The following is a 19,332-nucleotide window of genomic DNA, read 5'->3' as shown; positions in this document are numbered from 1 at the left end:
CCATTATACTTCCAAACACTACTATTAATTTCTAGGCCTCGGTCAAATTCGGTAACCATATGGAAGTAATAATTATGTTGACCTGAAAATTAAAAATCAGATCACTCTCAAAAGGAAAAAGAAAGAAAGAAAGAAAGAGAGAAAAAAGGAAATCAAGCATTGTAGTGCTTTATTGAAGTAATAATTATGTTGACCTGAAACTAGGTTTTATTTTAATTTTAAAAAAAATAGTAACTAATCTACAGGTTAACCTATTCAGCCTTTTTCCTTTTTTATTTTGGGACAGTTACAGCTAAGAATTTCAAAAGGGTATCAAGGGAAAGTTACAGTTACTATAATAAAAGTATATTTATGCAAAACCCAAACAATAAAAGTATATTTATGCAAAATCCGAACATGTTAAGGAAAGAAATCACTGTCACACCTTAATCAAATCATACTTGCTAATCATAACCGCCAGCTCAAGAATTTGACCGTTGAGCCGCTCCCCTACCTCAATTCAAACACACAGTCCATTGCCTCTCAATAAAACCCTAAAAACAGCAGGAAAAAAGAACCCATTACACATTTCAAATCAAAAGGTAAACCATCTTCCATCTCTTTCTTTAATTTTCTGTCATCTCTTTAACCCTCTTTCTCCATACACAGTTTTCTTTGAAGAAAATGTCAAGGATGAAAACCGCTGGCAAGCCTCCACTTGCTAAATCGCCCACCAGGCTGCGTCCTCGCCGTTCTATTCGATCTGAATCCACCACTTCACAGACTCCTCCTGGTAGGTTTGTTGTTTATTATAGTTGTTGTTTGCAGTTGTTGTTTGTTGGGTTTAAAGGTTTTTTAACAAAGTTTTTGGTTGTGTCAGGTTCTTTAGCTAAATCTCAGAGACCAAACCGGAAATGGGACATGGAAGAATCTGATCTCCGCCCTGAATACCAATCAATATCCTGGGAATTACGTGCTCTAGCGAAGATGGCTCGCGGTGAATTTGGAAATGGGGAGTCAAGTAATGGTGGAGTTGGTAGAAGTTTGAGTGCAAATTCTAGCCCTTCGTTTGAGAGAGGCAGGTTTTATGAGGAGTATTCTGTTAGGAGAAATGAGAGGTTGAAGAGAAAGAAAGGAGACACAAGAAATGAGGTGAAGACTCCTTGTAATCTTGGAGTAACTATTGAGTCTTCAAAGAGGAGGGATTCGAAGAAGCTTGGGAGCTTGAGGAAATCTGTTTCTGCTGCTTACTATGTGGAGAGAAATGAGAATCCAAGGTACATGTTGAGGAGCATGAATAAAGAGAACAAGAAGCCTCCTTTGCCTGTTTACAATTACGAGAAATCTGTGCTTGCAAGTGAAAGGAAAGTTACTGCTCCGAAGGCTAGGAAAATCTGAATGTTGGAATTGGGTTTTAAAGATGGTTTTATTGATTTTGAATCTTCTTTGGGAATTTGCTTTGTAAGGGAAACTGGATCTTACTTCATACTCATATGAGTATTATTATTGTTTCAAGTAAATGTTTGTTGCTTTCTTGCAACTCTGTTTAGTCGTTTGATGCACGAGGTGATAGGATTATTATCAGCTGGCTGTATCTCTCTCTAGAAACGTGATTGGAGGCAAAGATTTTTTAGAGATTTAGAGTCCTTGTTAATATTACATGGTACCTAGTAAAAAATTTACGTAACTTGATGAGGTGTATTTAAAATGGTCCAAGAGGAAAGATAATTTGTGAAGAAAGGTCTCATTTAATATTCTCCCAGCTTGGCTTCTGCTTTCATTTTTCCAACAAGTCAGCAGCACCTGCCTCAGTACTCTCAAGACTGTGACATGGATTTTGGGGATAACTACAGTAGCTGGGAGAGATTTTAGCAACCATGGAGGGGGGGAATCATTGAAATTCTTGCAATAAATCTGTTCAATGCTGATGATGATTATGCCTTGAATTTTGACAAAAATCATCAAACAAGAGTTAATGTGATAATAATTCTAATTTGAATCCAAAACCCTATCACAGTACGAGGAAGAAGTCAACAATTCTTTACAAAACTAAGAAGGATCACGATTTTTAAAAGTATTAAAAACTATGATTATGGCTATTAAGAATGCAACAGGAAGTGCAGAAGTGCACAAGGTGTACAAAACTAGCGTTGTATCTTATGTTGTAACCAGAAGATATGCAAGGCCTTTCAAATATTCGACAATTTCAGATCCTCCTAGCTTTGAACTTCCAAATACTCTATCAACGAAGGTAATCGGGACCTGAGCCAAATTCAAAACCAAAATCAAGGATCTTTGGACAATAGTATCAAGTAGTCTACAGTGCAAATTTCAACACAAACAGCATAACCATACATGAAGGAGAAATTAGGTGAGATAAATAACCACGCAGATAGAGGTTGTTAACAGAGAAAAGAAGCAATACAACTAAAAGAAGCTGTAAACTGTAGAGCTTTCAGAATTATCTAGAGTTTATCCAGCAATTATCTTTCAGAATTATCTAGAGTTTATCCAGCAACATCTTTAAACATTCAGAATTCAATTGGAATTTTACGGATCAACAGATATTATTATCCAACAGGCATGATGACAAGAATATAGTATACTAAATGAACAGGGAATTGAAACGTTTATGGAACAGGATAAACTATTGGCATGTCCTGGGCTATGTAGTTGTTCAAGCCACAACCAAGATGAAGAAAGCATAAATCAAGATGCATAGCCACACATGCATGAAATGCGTAATCTCAAAACTCAGGCCAAACAAAGTTGGCAAGAACAGTCACAATATTGTATGACGTGAAATGAACCAAAGTACACAATAACAGTCTGTGTATATTGATTTTAATGATAAACCAAAATAACATGAGATACAAAACTACCTCCTCAATATGGTAGCCTTTTCTGGAAGCCCGGACAATCATCTCCATTTGAAAGACATATCCCTTGCTAACCACAGAACTGATAATATCTTCAAGCACTGATTTCTTATAAAGCCTTCAAGAAAGAAGTAGTTTCAGTTCTAAATCACCAAGTATCAGGCACTAAATGAATGAAAACCATACAAAAATTCATACCTGAAAGATCCTGTCAGATCAGATACACCAGGCCACAGGAGTGTTTGAGCAAGAACATTAGCTCCCCTACTAGTTAGCTTGCGCATTAGATTCCACCCATGTACGCCTCCACCTTTAACATATCGGGTCCCAGTAACTATGCTTGCACCAGTCTCCAACTGTTTCCTAATGGCATATCATGGGGAAAACGCCAGAAAACTTAAGGACATCAGCACCTAAGGTCTAATAAAAGAGCAAATAAGTGTATAGAGCATATACATGCACATTGGAAAAGGTTGCTTACTTGATAAAGCTTGGCAGATACTTTGGCTGCAAAATATAAAGCACACAGATCAGGTTAACAAAACAAGTCACTATTGTCATTTCCAATTCCAACCATGAGCATGCTCGGAAAAGCTAAATAAGCAGCTAAAGCTCATATGGCCCAACACGCATTCCTGTTTGAATTTTTCATTCCTTTCTATATGAAAGGACAGGATTTTCAAGTAAGATATACACAAACAACATGCAGAAGATCCCAGGAAAAAAAATCTATTAGTAGACATCTATAAATATAGACACCACCAAGAGGCTTCAATCACGCAAAAGTTACAAGTTAGAACTAAATATTAAACATGTGAAAACAATTGCGTAATACTTACATGGTGAGATAGATCAGCATCCATGATGACAACAAAATTCCCAGACGCATGCTTCAACCCATGAATGTAAGCCGTACCTAGCAACATAAACAAACATCAAGAACCAGTTTTTTTCAATTCTTATTATATTTATCAAACACAACAACAATGCTACCTACCTAGTCCAAGCTTCTTCGCTCTAGGTCTTAACAACTGCATCATCAAAAGCAATCAGAGATAATTAATTACACACTATCATCTCAAGCAAACCCAAAAACGAAATATTGATCAACCCATTGAAAAGGTCTAAAAGAGTCAACTCTTGATTGCCATGATACACTTACAATGTGATCTTCACCATATACTTGCTGTAACTGTTTAACAACTTCTTGAGTACCATCAGGACTCCCATCATCCACGATAATAATTTCAAAATCAACATCCCTAATCCAGTCATGACAACACAAATCACATTAATTAACCTTCCAACTAACAGATGATCACGGTAATTTAATCATTTCTATGCTAAAATAGCAGAATTCGAAGCAGAAAATTTCCGAAAACAGTAAACTTTGATGCCATCAAATCATGATGATAGAGAAAAGGAGAGAATTCGAGAGTGGAATAACCGGAGGTGTTTGAAGATGAGATAAACGATGAGTGCAATGTTGAGACGCTCGTTGTACGTTGGCACTATTATGCTGTATTTGTTCTTCTTCTCTTTCTCCATTTTTGTTTTGATTGTAAACCCTAATTTTGGAGCAGAGCTGAGATGTAGTAGAAGGCGCAAAATTTTACAGAGGGAGAAAAGTCCTCCGTTTCGAATCCGTGGTGGTGGTGGTGGTGGCGATCGAGGAACGAAGGGATGATTTGGGTTTGTAGGCCGGTTTGTTCGATATGGGCTGAAGCTTCGTCTTTTGGGTCAACCTTAGATGGGCTAGACACAGTTAAGAAGGAACGGAAGCATAAACCTGGAAACCACGGTAAAAAGTTTTCAAAAATTAATTGCACTCCTTACGAAATAGTATAATTATTTTAAAAAAAAAATATCAGGGATGTAGGTTGTCTTAATATTTATCTATATAAAAAATTTAAAGTATAAATTTAAAATTCAATGCAAGTAAGGTCAAAATATTTTATAATATAAAATGAGATATACATTTGATTATGTTTACTAAACTTATTTATTTAAATAAATAAAAAATAAATATACATCCGAAAAAACTCATAACTTGAAAGATAAAACACAAATGAAACTAGCTAAATAAAATAACACCATAAAAAATATTAAGCAATGTCGAACACATCAAGAATATAATTTAAATTAAATGAATATTTTTCATTTTAAAAATAAAACTTCATTTGAATAAAAAAAATATAAATGAATTAGAATAATACCTTAAAAAATAAAATAGAAATAAAACAGAACAACTAAAAAAATCTTATATTAAAAACAAAACATGCAAAAATCGTGACTTGAGTCATGAGACTAGGATAAATTTGTAGAAAAGACTTGAAAATAATCACAAAACTAGTATTAAAAAAAAACTAATGTAGATCAATAAAACTGCATGAAACCGAATTCCCAACAAATTAAATGTCAAAATATAAAACTATAAAGAAAAAAAAATGAACACACAAAAAGATTGAAAAAAACAAGGGCGAGAAAAAATATTAGGTGGAGAGATAAAAAATTTCAATTAGAGGGTTTAGTTGAATTGAAAAATAGCTTTAATAAAAGGAAAAAAAAAGTGAGGGTTAAACTGTAAAAAAGTAAAATAATAAAAAATTTGATTGAATGATAAAATTAAAATAAATAAAAAAACTCCAACAAAAATACCAGGAACAAAATTATAAATTTTTTAAAAATAACTAAAATAAAAGCCAAACATGCGAGGAATCGTAATTGAATGATTAGATTGAAAAAAATACAAACTTCTATAAATGAAGAAAAAACAAAATAACAAATTAATAGAATGAATACTGAGATTGAAAAATGAAAAATAAAGAGATAATGATGTGCATTACTTGTTAAGAAAGAGAAAAATAGAAGGAAAAAATCAAACAATTAGTGGTGATAATCAGACCATCATCAGCCACCACATGCCATTTTAAATGGAAAAGAACACAGTGAAGTATCTAAAGAGACAACAAAATGCTAATTACATCTATTGGGTGGTGTCACACGTATTGCTTGAACGTCATCCTCGTGTTAGGATATACTAGGCATACTCTAGCAATTTTAAACATTAAATTTTTTTTAAAAAAAACATGAAAAATACCAAAATACTTCCAAATAATAAGTTTATGTTTTGCCTCTTCTAATATTAAAAATATGATTGCATTATACATTTAAATTTTAAAACCCTAAAATACTCTTATCAAGAAACACAGTAATTTTTTTTTTACTCCAAGAGCATACATGTATTTTTACTGTATTAGAAACCTATGCCAAAAAAGAAAAGTTTTTGGTCAACAAGTTTATATTTTGTTGCCTAAAGGAGAAAATAGTATTTTTACCATTAAAAACATATGAAAAAAGACATCAACACCCCTACCTAAAAGGCTTGATTTTTTTGGACCGAAAAACAAAAAAGTAATTTTACGGTAGCCTAAGACACAATTTACTATAACTTAGATTACAATAAAACATTCACACCATTTAATTTTTTTTAGATAATTAAAGTTTTCTGGATCATCTAAATTTACCTTAATAGAAATCTCATACCCTCTAATTTTACCTAAAAGCAAAAGTTGATGGATGTTTATAAGATTTTTTTTTTCGTATTTAGTTTTTATTAAATAAAATACATATATTATGAAAAAATAAAATATTTTATATTTTTATAGAAAAAAGTTATAAAAAAAAATACACAGTTGGATTTATTTTATTTATATTAGTGTCAATTCTTTACTTTTAAAATTATTTGATCGAAAATCCGAGTTATTTTTAAATTATAAAGTTATATTGAACTATAAGTGTTTTCGATTTATTTGACTTTTTTTTTTTGGATTCGAGAAAACTCCACTCCCTAAAAAACATACTTTGTGGGCCAGGTGAGTGAATAAAACCCCGGCTGTCCCATGCTTTACAAGAGGTGTATGCCTTGACTCGAACTCAAGACCTGTTGTGCAGATCTCAAACTCTTTGCCACCACGCTTTGTCCCTTGAGGACTTATTTGACATATATGATTATACAATGACATGTAGCTTGATGATGAAAGGTATTTTAAATTTTTAATATAATAAATATTATATTTTTAAAAAATATAATCCATTAGAATAAATAAAAGTAAATGAGACAAAAGTGGTATGAAACATAATGAAGCTTTTAACTACTGCGAAAATATCATGAAATCACAATCTTGCCATTCAACTGTAGCAAGTGTCCGATGTGTCAAGAATTATAATTCGCTTGGTACCAGAGAGTTTAATTTAATCAACAAAGTCAAGAGTTTAATTAAATCATACTTCCAACGATTTTTCATCCTCATGTTCAATATCTTTTTCCAGTTCATTTTCCATAACACAACCAAACACTGGAAAGTATTTTCCAGTTCATTTTCCATAACACTACCAAATGACGAAAATACCACTTTCCAGCCGAATTCACTTTACATGTAGTCTTCTTAGCAAGCCACGTCAATGGTGCAGTCACCCCACATCAGGACTTAATCTCTGTTATTACGAAAGAGTCCCTGTATTCACTAAAATGGCAAATGTACCCTTGCTTGCTATAAATAAAACTCAGTATTAGACAGGGAAAGAACTAGATTGTTTGTCTCTTGGGGTTAATTAGGGTTTTGCACAGAGAGAAAAGAAGAGGAGCGATGAGCAGAAGCTTAGGGATTCCGGTGAAGCTACTACACGAAGCTTCCGGTCACATAGTGACGGTGGAGCTGAAGAGCGGAGAGCTTTATAGAGGAAGCATGGTAGAGTGCGAGGATAACTGGAATTGCCAGCTCGAGAGCATCACTTACACTGCTAAGGTACCACTCCATACTTTATTTTTTATCCATGCTTATGAAACCTTAGGTTTTGCGTTTGTAGAGTGAAATTACGAGTTCGAAGCGTTTTCGTTTACTGTTTTGTGAAACCCTGGGATCTAGTGCGTGAGATTGGGAAAAGTTTCGGGGGCATTTTGAAAATTTGTTAACCAATGTTAATGTTTTGTTGCGGAGGAGAGGGGAAGGAAGTTGTGACCTTGAAACCCTAAATTGAGAAGGTTTTTCTTTGCCCGCTTTTTTAAGTGCTTTTTACAGGTAATGACGTGGGATGTTTTTTTAATCATGCATTGACACGCTATGCTCTCCGTGAATTTTGAATGTAAATGTTGTTGCAATGGAATGTGAAATAAATTTAGTTTAAAGTTAAGTTAATCAGTCATAAAGATTTAAATGAAAACTTTCAGTTTTGAGATGGATGGATGGATGCAGATGTGGTAATGCTTAAAGATTTTAGAGAGCTGATTTTAATTGCCTGCCATTTGGTTTTTATATTGTCCGTAGCAATCAATGTTTTGATTTTCGATCAAGCAAAGTTAATCAATGTTTTGATTTTCGATCAAGCAAAGTCATAAAGTTAATCAATTTGAATTGTTGTCTCTTTGATGCTCGCCGATGCAAATCTCTTGAGGTTGGATGCTATGGCTGTTGTATCTGGGTTTTTATTGGTTTTTAATTTTGGTCCTCTACGTGACAGGATGGGAAGGTCTCACAGCTTGAGCATGTTTTCATTCGTGGCAGTAAAGTCAGGTAGCTAATAATATCCTCAGTGAAGCTCTGTAGTTATTGAGACAGTTTGTTGGATTTTAACATATTGACTGTAATTGGTTTATGATAATGTGAAATTTAAACAGATTCATGGTCATACCTGATATGCTAAAGAATGCACCCATGTTCAAGCGTTTGGATGCTAGAATCAAGGTATGCTCCCACTTTGCGAGCCCTTGTATTCTTTTGAATGAGTCATTTTTATGGCAATCTCTAATTAACCATTTCTTATGTGCTTGAAGGGTAAGAGTGCATCGCTAGGTGTTGGCAGGGGAAGATCTGTTGCAATGCGGTCCAAAGTAAGCATTTTGCTCTCATTGAGATCTTAAATTTAATTCCTTTTGTGGTCTTTTGAGCCCAAAACACTTCAACAGCTTTGTATTTCATCACCCCCAGCTATTTTTATTTGTGGTCAGCTTGTAAGGACTAACTAGCGGTTCTACTCTTCCTGCAGGCTCAAGCTACTGGTCGTGGAGCAGCCCCTGGCAGGGGTGTTGTACCACCTGTCAGGAGGTAATCGGCGTGTAGTTAGGAATTTAGGATCCCTGTTCTTCAATCAAATTTGGTGTATAAGGTTGACGTTCGTAGTGCCTTTTGAGATAACGAAAAATGAATCCTGGATTATGAGTGACATATCTCTACTTTTATGCATGTGTTCAATTTTGGTATTGGATATTTTCTTCCAGTGATAGTGATATGATGACCAGTCAACCCCATATGCCAATCATGGGGCAAAGCATGTCTCCTCGAATGCGTGCTGCGCTTTGTAGATGCTTATGTTCTTATTTTTATCTACTGTAATCTTGTTGGTTCTAGCATTTTGGCATAAAAAAAATCAATATCTGCTCCGCAGAAAGACACTTTGATCTTGTGTTGAAAAATTGAATGCATATCTACAGTTGACTGCTAGATGCGAGGAGCTTAAAACTCCTCTTCCTGTCTTCTTTTCATCCTTTTGGCACTGCTTGGATGATGTAGAATGTCGATTTAAATAATTTTTCTTGAAAAAAATTGTGGAGTCTCCGCAAGATTTCACTACAAACCGGATCATTGACTTGCCATGTTAAAACATATCCGATTCAGGCCAGGTCACGGAGCATACCTGTAAAGCCAGGCTATACAGCTGTGTTCCCACCCATATTCATGTATGCAGGCACTTAAATTTTAATATAGGCACGCAGGAACTGTACAAAGGTGCAGTGATGAGTTTTTTTTTCCCTTCTTGTTTGGTTACAGCAATGGATTGATGCGTTTTATTGGACGGGAAGGAGCATTTATAAATACCATAAAAATAAAAAGAAGCACAAAACACGGAGGCGTGCAATCCCATAATCATCAAACTAGTGGAAGTAACCATAGAGTTCCAAGAAGCAAATGCACAAATTGTGCGGGTTCGAGCCATCTGTCGTGCGACCTGTAAGAACAACCCTGAAGAATCTAAATGGAAGTAGAGCTTGGGGCCCGGTTATGGGCCATGATGCAAACTGACCAGCCTTGCACATTGTCTGGTCGTTCTCGTGCACTCTCAAGTTTGTCCAGGTCTTCCCATCCAGTGAACCCTTTTGGAGAAATCAACAAAGGAACGACAGTAAAAATGGTGGATTACTGGCATTTAATCTGTTTAATATGATTTAAGATAGGGTAACCCTTTTGGAGAACTGAACAGGGATGAATGAACACCTGCAAATTCCAACATCTTATGAAGGCTCTTGACCCATCCTGTCTCAGAGTGTAGTGGTTGCACATAAGCTGCATCAATCACAGCAGGGGGGGTGAGCATGGGGCTTAGAACTCGGGTCGAAAACTAAGTTGGAGGTTGACTGTTTCATGATTGTTACAATATTTCCTCTGTTTGCTTTAAGATTTTCAGAAATATAGCTTATTAAAAGAGGATTTTGAAAAGGTTGCAATGAGTAGAGGACAAAAACCTGATGATCTTGGCCGATGTCAACCATCCACCATGCATGTATTTGTCCACCTTCCACACGAGGCCCAGCAAAGCACGTTCCCTGATGCACGAAAGGCAACTCAATTCCCAAAGAAACACACTATACATAATATATATGTTGCGGACATATCATTCATACTAACCTGGTAACTTCGTGACACTAAAGCCTTGGGGTCAGTGTATCTTGAAGGGGGGCTGCTGGCAGTGATCGTGATTCTCTGGAACATTCAGTTAGAGGGTAAGCAGCGGTTTATTGAATATGTTTTATGTAAGTATATGGTTACAAGTGACCAAGTAACTTGTTAATTGTTGATGTGAATATATTTAATTTATTAATAAAAATTTATTTAATATTAATATTCATTAAATATTTTATTAATGAACCTAATATTTAATTAATGAAATTATAAAGTTATTATAATTATAGAATTCTTATTGTATCAAAGTATTGTTCCCAAATGTTTTTAGTCAATGTTTTATTAAAATTGAACATTAATTAGAGTTGATGTGACTAATATATATTATATTCTTTTTTATATATATAAAAAAACAGTTGTTCTCGTAAACTGATGTATGATAGATATCTAAAACTAATATATAGATGTTTGTCGGATGATATGTACATTGAACTGACTCGTGTGAGAATTCCATATGGAAAAATCACTTGTGTATATGAAAAGACTCACGTGACAATTGTATAAGTAATCTTTTGACTTGAGGTCATTGAGTTATATTATATAGAAAATATTATGTTTTGATTCTGCTATACATTGTCTTTATCAAGGGTAACAAATTGACAAATATTAGATATAACATGAATTATATAAAGGTATTTGATTAATTAAGAGAGGATTCATCATCCTAAATGAATTAGAAAAATATTTCGCATGTTCTCAGACAGTATTGATTGTAAATCCTTGCGTAAGGTAAAATGAGATTTGAAAAGAATTTCAAATCTTATTCAAATATTCAATAACTATAGTATTGAGAATAAACATGATTTAACATAGTAGACACACTACATGCTATAATGTCTAAATCAAAATATTATTGGTGAAAGGATAATAATTACACTAAGAAACTGGTCACAAAAATATTAAGTCAAATCACTTATGACTTTTCTAATATTTAAGGGATCATGACATATTGCTAGATATTATATTTGATTTTCAAATATAAATCAATTAATTGTTGAATCGATAATAAATTAATTTGTTTAATTTATTTAATTCTATTTTATTTAGGATTGTGATTTATATTTGAACCAACTTATTAAGAAACCTAATAGTTCACACATATAAAAGCCACTAATAAAAAATCAAAATGGAATGATTAATCAAGTGTAACTTGATTGTAAATAAATTTTAAAAATTAAAGATTAGAATATAATTAATATAGAGAATTATAATTTTAAACCTAAAAACAATCCAGTAAGGAATTGATTGAAAAAATTTCTAAAATTAACCTAAAATAATATATATGATATTATTTAAAGGGCAAATTAATATTTTATTATTTATTAAGTTTTTAGGCTTTTTTATAAATAAAGTATCAATAAAATACTTTATAAATAATAAAATATCAATAAAGTATTAATAAATCTTTCTTTATTAATACTTTATAAATAAAATATCAAGCTTTTCTATAAATAAAATATCATACTTTATATTTCTTGTGAGGTGTGATTTAAGTGAAGGTGAGTAAAGTATAATAAGTAAACACCTAAAACACAAAAGAAAAAAGTTAATACTCTAAAGTATAACAATCTCTCTCTTCTAAAAAGATTTAGGGGCATTATCAATGATGGTTCATGTGAATTATTGTTAAAAACCGGATATTTAAATAATTTATAGCTTACGATAACTCAATCTTAAAACAACTATTTAAAGTAAAAAATATATATTTAATCTTCAAGTAATCTTCATATAAACCCTTAACAATCCTAAATCTATTTAATAAAATTCTTAAAACCTTTGAAAAAATTTTAAATTTATAATTCTCACTGAACATATATATTTCAAGAAAACAACATTTCACTGGTTTATCTATAGATACTTCCACAATATATATATATATATATATATATAACCCACACAAAATTCACCTTCTCTAAAAGGGGATTAATCCACTGATGTTCCCCGTAAGATGTACCAGCAAAGTAGAGTACTCCATTGCTGTCACCATCAGATATGTACAGAAGCTCCTTGTAGCTAGATCGCCTATGTTGAAACCTTAGGCTACAAAAATAAGACAGTTAGCTACTATTTTATTATGCCATAGCTCATCAACAAAGCATCACCTCAGAAGCATGGAATTAAAAAGTAACCACTTTAACACAGAAATTACATGAGCTAGTAACATGACTCAATAGATGTTCACTCTCATTTGACTTTGACAAGCCCCCAATTTTATTTATTTATTTATTGGTGTTTGTGTCAATTAGCCAAACAAGACCCTATGGAAAAAATCACATTTACCATATATTTATCACATTTCATCAATTCAACCCAACCCAACCCAATGGGACTAAATTATAAACAAACTATAACAAACTTACCCTATAGAACAGACTATATAGTTTACAACTCATTCCAACTGGGTTGAATTGAAAAAAATGTGGCCATAGATGATTTTTTTCTTTTTTTTGCAGTGGCTCATTCTTTAAATTATACAAACATACGAACTAAATTGGGGAATTTTGGTAGTAGTTAAGAACCTCTACTACTCTAGTGGAGCCAATGAATAATAATCAGCTGCCTCCATGCATAACTTGGATTAATTTGGACAGATATCAATCTCCACTATTGGACAGGTTAAGATTAAAAAGGATGAAAAGGCTAGGCCACTCTTACAACCTAGATCAAGAGTCAAGACACATGGACGTGAAAAGTGAAACCAGCATCTTGCACTTACTTTTGTTCATTCCCAGGCCTTAGGGATTCGAATTCTACATAACTGATGCCCTCTCTCACCTGTGACATTAGCAAGCGTGAAATCTAGATGTTGAAAATGAAAAGCAACGTTTTTTCTCAAAAATCTCAACTCTTCTGAAACATGATAACTTACAAGATCGTGAAAAATGGGAAGATGCCTGCCTAGGTTGCTCTGCCCCAGCTGCAACGTGATAGCAGGAGTTCAGGGCACAATTCTCAATAGATTGGCTAGATGTTCTTTCCATATTCAAAGCTTACTTACCTTCTTAAGCAAGTCGCGTGGCATCAATGGAAATCGCACAAATGGCAAGAAGTCATCCAGGGATTGAACCCTGTCCTTGAAAAGGAGGTCAGGAGTTGAAAGTGCATGGAGCTCAGATACCTCCTCCCATCCACACAATTCTTTAGCTCTCATACCCCACATGAGTATTGCGTTGAGGACTCTTTCTTCAGATGTTACAGTTAGATCTTGATGCTGCGAAACCCATCCTTTGTTATAGAGAATGTTTATGATTATATTATTTGCCAACAATCACAAATTGCTTTTAAGGAAGAACTTATCAGAGTAATGTATTTCACATGTTATCCTCAGTCCATTTTAAATTTAAAACAACTAAAGCACGACTATGAAATTCCATCTCCAAAATCCTTTTTTATCCCATGTACTTAGTTATCTAATCCATTCATTCCTTTGCAACTAAAGAGCAACATAGCAGCAAACCACTACCATATCGTGGACCTACCTCCACTGTCGAAAAGGAAACAGTATTCTACATACAAAGAGCTTGCTCTTCCTAATTTTTTGGACCATTCAGTCCTGGATTCTATTGGCGGAGCACACTTGTATTGACACAGTCTATAAATCCTCTAATCAACCCTCAAAGTTGTCAATTTGAAGAATGAGAACCAACCTGAACAATATTGCTAAAATTTGACTCATCTAATAAGATGAAGTCAAGGCTTGCGGTGGTACAATAATCGAAGTGCATAGCAAATTTCCTCTCGCACGTTTCTTCAATGAGTTTACTTGATGGAATTGATGACACCGCTTGAAGGATTGGACATACTGAGTCCTGCAACAAAGTTCAATAGTTAGCTTCATCACAAATAACCAACTACATTCCCAAATTTGTCTGCTTCGTCGTCCATTAAACTTGTGCATAATAGAAAACACTTGTTGTATGACCTTCTTCCACTAGGAGAACTCCATCCCTGCATATAATATGGACATGAAAGGTATCAATATCTCTTAATTCAATGTCATAAAGGGGTCACTTCTTTTGTTTTCAGAAGCCCGAAACCGCAAGTCACTTCTCCTTCTTTTAATTCTAGTCAACAAGAAGCATACTGTAACAACAAAACAAAGATATGATTCTACAAAAAATTTCTGGATTAAATTATTTGTAATATAAGGCTTAGCTACCTCAGAGAGACACTCTAAAAGTGTTTTGCAGCATTCTTGGTAAAGGTGAGTGACCCCAAATTGATCAGCTAACAAAAGAACCTGGAGTAGCAAGGTTCCAAATTCCACAGAATCTTCCAGGCTGAGCACTCCGCTATACAAGAATTCAAGCATGACCTTGAAGGCTTCAGGTGACACATCGCTTAAGAAAACCTCCGAGGAGCTACTCTCACTCATTCCATTTGTAAACATCTGCCAAAGCAACTATTTACTTTAGTAATAATCCATCTGATTTGGAAAATCAATAGACCAAAGCATTGATAAAGAAAATTCAGGATAAAGCCTCAGTAGCAATGAACACAAATGGCATATATAGATCACATATTTGGTCAGCCACTAGATAAAATGTTTTTAAGGTTTGCCTTGGGAGCATATTAAGTTTCTGTTCTATGTGTACTAAGAGACTATCTCATCCAGTGTGTGTCAATACCAATGACATGTAAATGTTTCAGATAGATAATTATTAAATACCACCACCAACCAATTCTGAGCTGAAAAGTTGAAAACTTGTATCATAGTTTAAAATCATCAAAAGACCTTTACAGAAATATCCTTACATCATTTTATTAAAAATATAACAACATCTCTATAATTTCTTGGATATCAGTGTACACTAGTCAAATTCATTTAATCAGGTATTACTGAATCATCAGTCCCTTTTAACATGAAATACACTTTCATAAACATTTCCAAAACATGCTATACAGAGGACATGGAGACACAATAGAAGCTAGATGAAGATGGCTCACCTTTGAAAATGGAACACTCCATAAACTTAGAATGACTTTGTGAAGTTGAGCAACAAGACCATGACCCTCAATGTAAATGTTTATGTCGCTATAGTCTCCAGTCGACTGCAACTGCTTAAGCCTTTTCACATTCATAGGTAGTTGAGAAGGAAAGGCCATACAACAATGGGGCTGGAAGCTTGGATATGATAATTCCACACTCTTACCAGAGTCAAATAACTTTTTATTCAGTTTAAATCGTTCTGCAGTTTCCTCACACTGCCTCACCAGTGGTATCACTTCAAATTGTAAGCTCAGAGCCCGCAAAGAACCAAGTTGCGCCTCTGAAATCTATATCAAAGAGGGGACACCAGTGAGATTAAACAGCCCAAGAGTAACTAGAAGTGATGCGGGAAGCTAGATTCATTCTTAAAAGAAATGAACATGACAATAAAACAAAAGGCGGAATCATCCTCAATGAAGAAGCATAAAATCTGGAAATGTGGACCGGTGATGATACCTGTGTCTGGCCAGTGTATATATATTGAAGAAGTGCATGAAGAATTGGATATGACATGTCCTGGAGCTGAATAACATCTTCATTTGGCAAGCTCACAGGAAAATTACCAGATGCTTGTAAGATAACCTTATGAGCTGGGACAAGTCTTTTGTCCTTGCCAACAATGAACAATACATCAGATAATTCCCAACTCTCAAGAAAATTTTCAAGTCCCCATTTCTCATAGCTCATCTGTTCACCTTCTAGCTCCTCTTCCTTCCCCTCGTATTCTCCGGAGTCAACTTGCTTCCATAGCAACATATGATTATGTGGTAATGGCAACACATTGACATTTCTATACCCGACATGTTTATCCCAACAGCTAAGACCAACATACCGAACACTGCAGTTTGGGTTCGAATCTAACCACTGAAACACAAGATTCTGAAAAGGGTATCTCCCTTTGCCAACACTAATCAACCCATCATAAATACTGATCCAATAACTTTGAAAAGTGGAAGAGCAGCAAAGCGCAACTCCCTCCTCATCAACAACTGTTTTGCCATCAACCTCAATTTTCAATCGGCGATTCCTATGACTCCCAAGAATCACAGTATAATGAGGACTGTTATCCCTCTTATAATGGTAGTGTTGGCTTCCTACATTCTCCCTAAACACCACTGTAACATCATTGTGAGCAAAAGCATCAAAAGCCACACAGCCTCTTCCTGCTTCCCTAAATTTCAAATCTTTTCTCCAAGCACACTGAAATGGTGCTACTGTGAGAAACTTCTTCTCTTCTATCATCTCTTCCTTGCTATTAAAAAAAACCGCTAACCCACACTCAACTGACGCAATTGCACTATAGAATAAGCAATACTTATCGGAGCCTCAAGACACCAAGAAAAGGGCCTCCACCTTATCTATCTGATAAAGAAGACATGAACAGTTGTATTAGATTTTAACGACAAGTAACTGGCTCAAAAATTTTCATAGGTCAAATAAAGAAAACCCATCAAACTCGATCAAATCATGACATATTTATAGTAATAGAAATTTGAATTAAATAAAAATAGTAGTAGTAGCAGTAGTAACCCAAAATAAATTATCTAGGGAGAAAGCTGGAATCTGCCAGAGAAGCAATCAACCAACTTGACAAAAAATCTGAACTCATCATCAATCCTACACCACATTCTTATTTGAAAGACAAGAACATACATCAAAACATCTTTACAAAAATTAATCTTCCCCTCAAAAAATAAAAATCATACCGAAAAAAGCCCATGAACATGCATGATGATAGCTGGCAACAAAATATCAGATTCAATGTAAAGGTGGTTTCTTTTTTTTTTTCCTCGATTTTTACCTGGTAGAATATTCAAGAAACCATCTTTGTCAGCAACTTGAACACGAAATGTAACGAGAACCAGACAAAAGAAAAATATATTTTGATCAACTTGAAAAGGATTTAAATCTTATGAAAGAGTGAAGTGGTGGAGTGGGAGATTTTTGTCTTGTTTTTGTAAGGATTAGGCTGCCACTTGGATTATAGGTAAATGGTGGCTGAAGAGATTGTTTGAAAGCGAGACGTGGCACCGAGTGCTGGGCAGCTGGGTGTGCGTGCTTGGACAAGGATGCTTCTCTCATATTTGCGACCTCCGTCCTGACATGACAAGGCCAGCTAGAGTTCAGGGATGAGAATTGAAACTGCCTCCATCAAAGTCATGTACAAATAGATATCGAGAGATTTTTATGTAAAAATGAATAAAAATACCAATATAAATATAATCTCGGTGTCCCTCGATATATATATATATATATATATATATATATATATATATATATATATAATTTATGCAGTTATTTTTCTAAAATTATCTTAATTTAGTTTGTTTATTAAATATAATTATATATATATATAATTTGTTTACCTTAATAAAAATTAATTATAAAAAATATATAAATGTAATCCATTTCCATTGTCATTTCTAGCGTTGCATGTATGTGGTATTATGATGATTAATTTTTTAGGCTGGAATCCATTTAGTGATGGAAACAAATAAAGAATTTTTATTTTTATTAGAAAAGAAAGATGTTGTTGTTATATAACATTGATAATTAAAAATCATAATTGGTTTCAGAATTTGGTTAAAAGGACTAATTATGTATAAAAAAGACGTATCATTCCTGATACATCTTATATAATATAAACTACATTGTTTATTTGTGTGATATAAATTAAGGTATTGTTGTATTTTTTAGTTATTGATTTATATGAGATTTAAGAAAAGTCATCATAAATAATGATATCCTTATCTTATTAGATTAAAACTTAATCATTCTAGAGTTAAAATATATTTTTGTATTTTGAAGTAAAGGATTTTTAGTTTTTTTTTTGAAATTTTTTTTTTTGGAGAAAAATCAAGAATTTTTTAATGTCAATTTTATATTTTACAGTATAAGTCTATGGTCCTATATTAGGTAAAATTGCTAAAAAAATATATGATTGACCCATAAATAATTTCAAAATGATTTCTAAATTTTCTGAGCTTTTTTAAAGAGCATATTTGGCTAGATATTAAAATAAAACAAGTTAAAAAACTAAGAGAAAAGCATAAGGGTGTGTTTGTCAAACACACCCTTAGCCTAAGGGCTGGACTAATTGGGCTTGTGGCACAATCTTAGCCTAGTTGATTGGGTCGGCTGAAGGCCCAATTATTTTTTATAAGGATGGGTTAGGTTGAGCTGAGGATCCATCCCGAATAACTTGGTCACTGGCCCAGCTTAATAACCAAGCTATGCAAAGCTTGTAGGACGTGAATTAATTTACATTGTGCAATGTTTTAATAGAAGAAGAAAAGATACAAATGAAGGAAGAGAAAGGAGAGGACTTGCCTAGCTAGAGGAGAAGTGCTACTAGTAGTGTGCTTGATGACTTGAGGTAGAGGTTGGCATGGCTGAGAAAAAAGTTGAAATAGACAATTGAGATGTAGAAGAGTTGTTATTGGTGCTGGGAATGGAGGATGGTTTCTTTTTAAAGAGAACGAGAGAAAGATTCTAGTGTCTTCAGCAAATTCAAATTGGTCTAGGAAGGTTATTTTTTAGTCTTTTTTTTTTCTTCTTTCGGGTCTTTTCCCTTTTTTTCTTATCTCCTCTCTCTCTCTCTCTCTCTTTTTTTTTTTTTGGTGTCGACATGGAGCATCCCTATTTATAAGGCATGAGGGAGGTGCCTTAGCTCCCATTTGGAGCCAAGTCTCAGTCATTAAACTCTTTGGGATTAACCACAACCCTTGATGCCAAGCCAAAACCAACT

The 19,332-nt window shown here is 33.9% G+C and overlaps 4 protein-coding genes across 6 annotated transcripts; 2 read left to right on the top strand and 2 right to left on the bottom strand.

Moving 5' to 3' along the window:
* Positions 1 to 397: 397 nt before the first annotated feature.
* On the top strand, positions 398 to 1,528 carry LOC118042088 (uncharacterized). Of its 2 annotated transcripts, XM_035049655.2 has the most exons (3): positions 398 to 581; positions 649 to 772; positions 860 to 1,528. In XM_035049655.2, the coding sequence occupies exons 2-3, from the start codon at positions 664 to 666 to the stop codon at positions 1,375 to 1,377; spliced, it is 627 nt and encodes a 208-aa protein (XP_034905546.1). In that variant the 5' UTR covers positions 398 to 581; positions 649 to 663; the 3' UTR covers positions 1,378 to 1,528. The 2 variants fall into 2 exon arrangements, with proteins under 2 accessions (XP_034905546.1, XP_034905545.1); XM_035049654.2 differs by having other exon boundaries at positions 399 to 772.
* Positions 1,529 to 1,940: 412 nt separating this feature from the next.
* On the bottom strand, positions 1,941 to 4,600 carry LOC118042087 (dolichol-phosphate mannosyltransferase subunit 1). The gene is made up of 8 exons (XM_035049653.2): positions 4,306 to 4,600; positions 4,021 to 4,120; positions 3,856 to 3,889; positions 3,698 to 3,774; positions 3,340 to 3,365; positions 3,057 to 3,221; positions 2,862 to 2,976; positions 1,941 to 2,241 (listed from the first exon to the last, which is right to left on the bottom strand). Exons 1-8 carry the CDS (start codon positions 4,404 to 4,406, stop codon positions 2,137 to 2,139), a joined length of 723 nt encoding a protein of 240 aa, XP_034905544.1. The 5' UTR covers positions 4,407 to 4,600; the 3' UTR covers positions 1,941 to 2,136.
* Positions 4,601 to 7,434: 2,834 nt separating this feature from the next.
* On the top strand, positions 7,435 to 9,122 carry LOC118042089 (small nuclear ribonucleoprotein SmD3b). The gene is made up of 5 exons (XM_035049656.2): positions 7,435 to 7,666; positions 8,379 to 8,431; positions 8,536 to 8,602; positions 8,692 to 8,748; positions 8,904 to 9,122. Exons 1-5 carry the CDS (start codon positions 7,508 to 7,510, stop codon positions 8,964 to 8,966), a joined length of 399 nt encoding a protein of 132 aa, XP_034905547.1. The 5' UTR covers positions 7,435 to 7,507; the 3' UTR covers positions 8,967 to 9,122.
* Positions 9,123 to 9,634: 512 nt separating this feature from the next.
* On the bottom strand, positions 9,635 to 17,731 carry LOC118042078 (BTB/POZ domain-containing protein At2g30600). 2 transcript variants are annotated; one of them, XM_035049637.2, is made up of 13 exons: positions 17,291 to 17,731; positions 16,041 to 16,946; positions 15,542 to 15,871; positions 14,754 to 14,984; positions 14,242 to 14,403; positions 13,593 to 13,805; positions 13,464 to 13,511; positions 13,311 to 13,369; positions 12,502 to 12,634; positions 10,541 to 10,615; positions 10,378 to 10,458; positions 10,130 to 10,198; positions 9,635 to 10,008 (listed from the first exon to the last, which is right to left on the bottom strand). In XM_035049637.2, the coding sequence occupies exons 2-13, from the start codon at positions 16,824 to 16,826 to the stop codon at positions 9,790 to 9,792; spliced, it is 2,406 nt and encodes an 801-aa protein (XP_034905528.1). In that variant the 5' UTR covers positions 16,827 to 16,946; positions 17,291 to 17,731; the 3' UTR covers positions 9,635 to 9,789. The 2 variants fall into 2 exon arrangements, with proteins under 2 accessions (XP_034905528.1, XP_034905526.1); XM_035049635.2 differs by having other exon boundaries at positions 17,386 to 17,731.
* Between the last annotated feature and the right edge of the window lie 1,601 nt (positions 17,732 to 19,332).

This window comes from Populus alba, chromosome 2, assembly GCF_005239225.2.
Source record: "Populus alba chromosome 2, ASM523922v2, whole genome shotgun sequence".
Taxonomy (NCBI): Eukaryota; Viridiplantae; Streptophyta; class Magnoliopsida; order Malpighiales; family Salicaceae; genus Populus; species Populus alba.
Note: the sequence above shows the minus strand (reverse complement) of the source record. Positions and strands in the feature narration are given on the sequence as shown.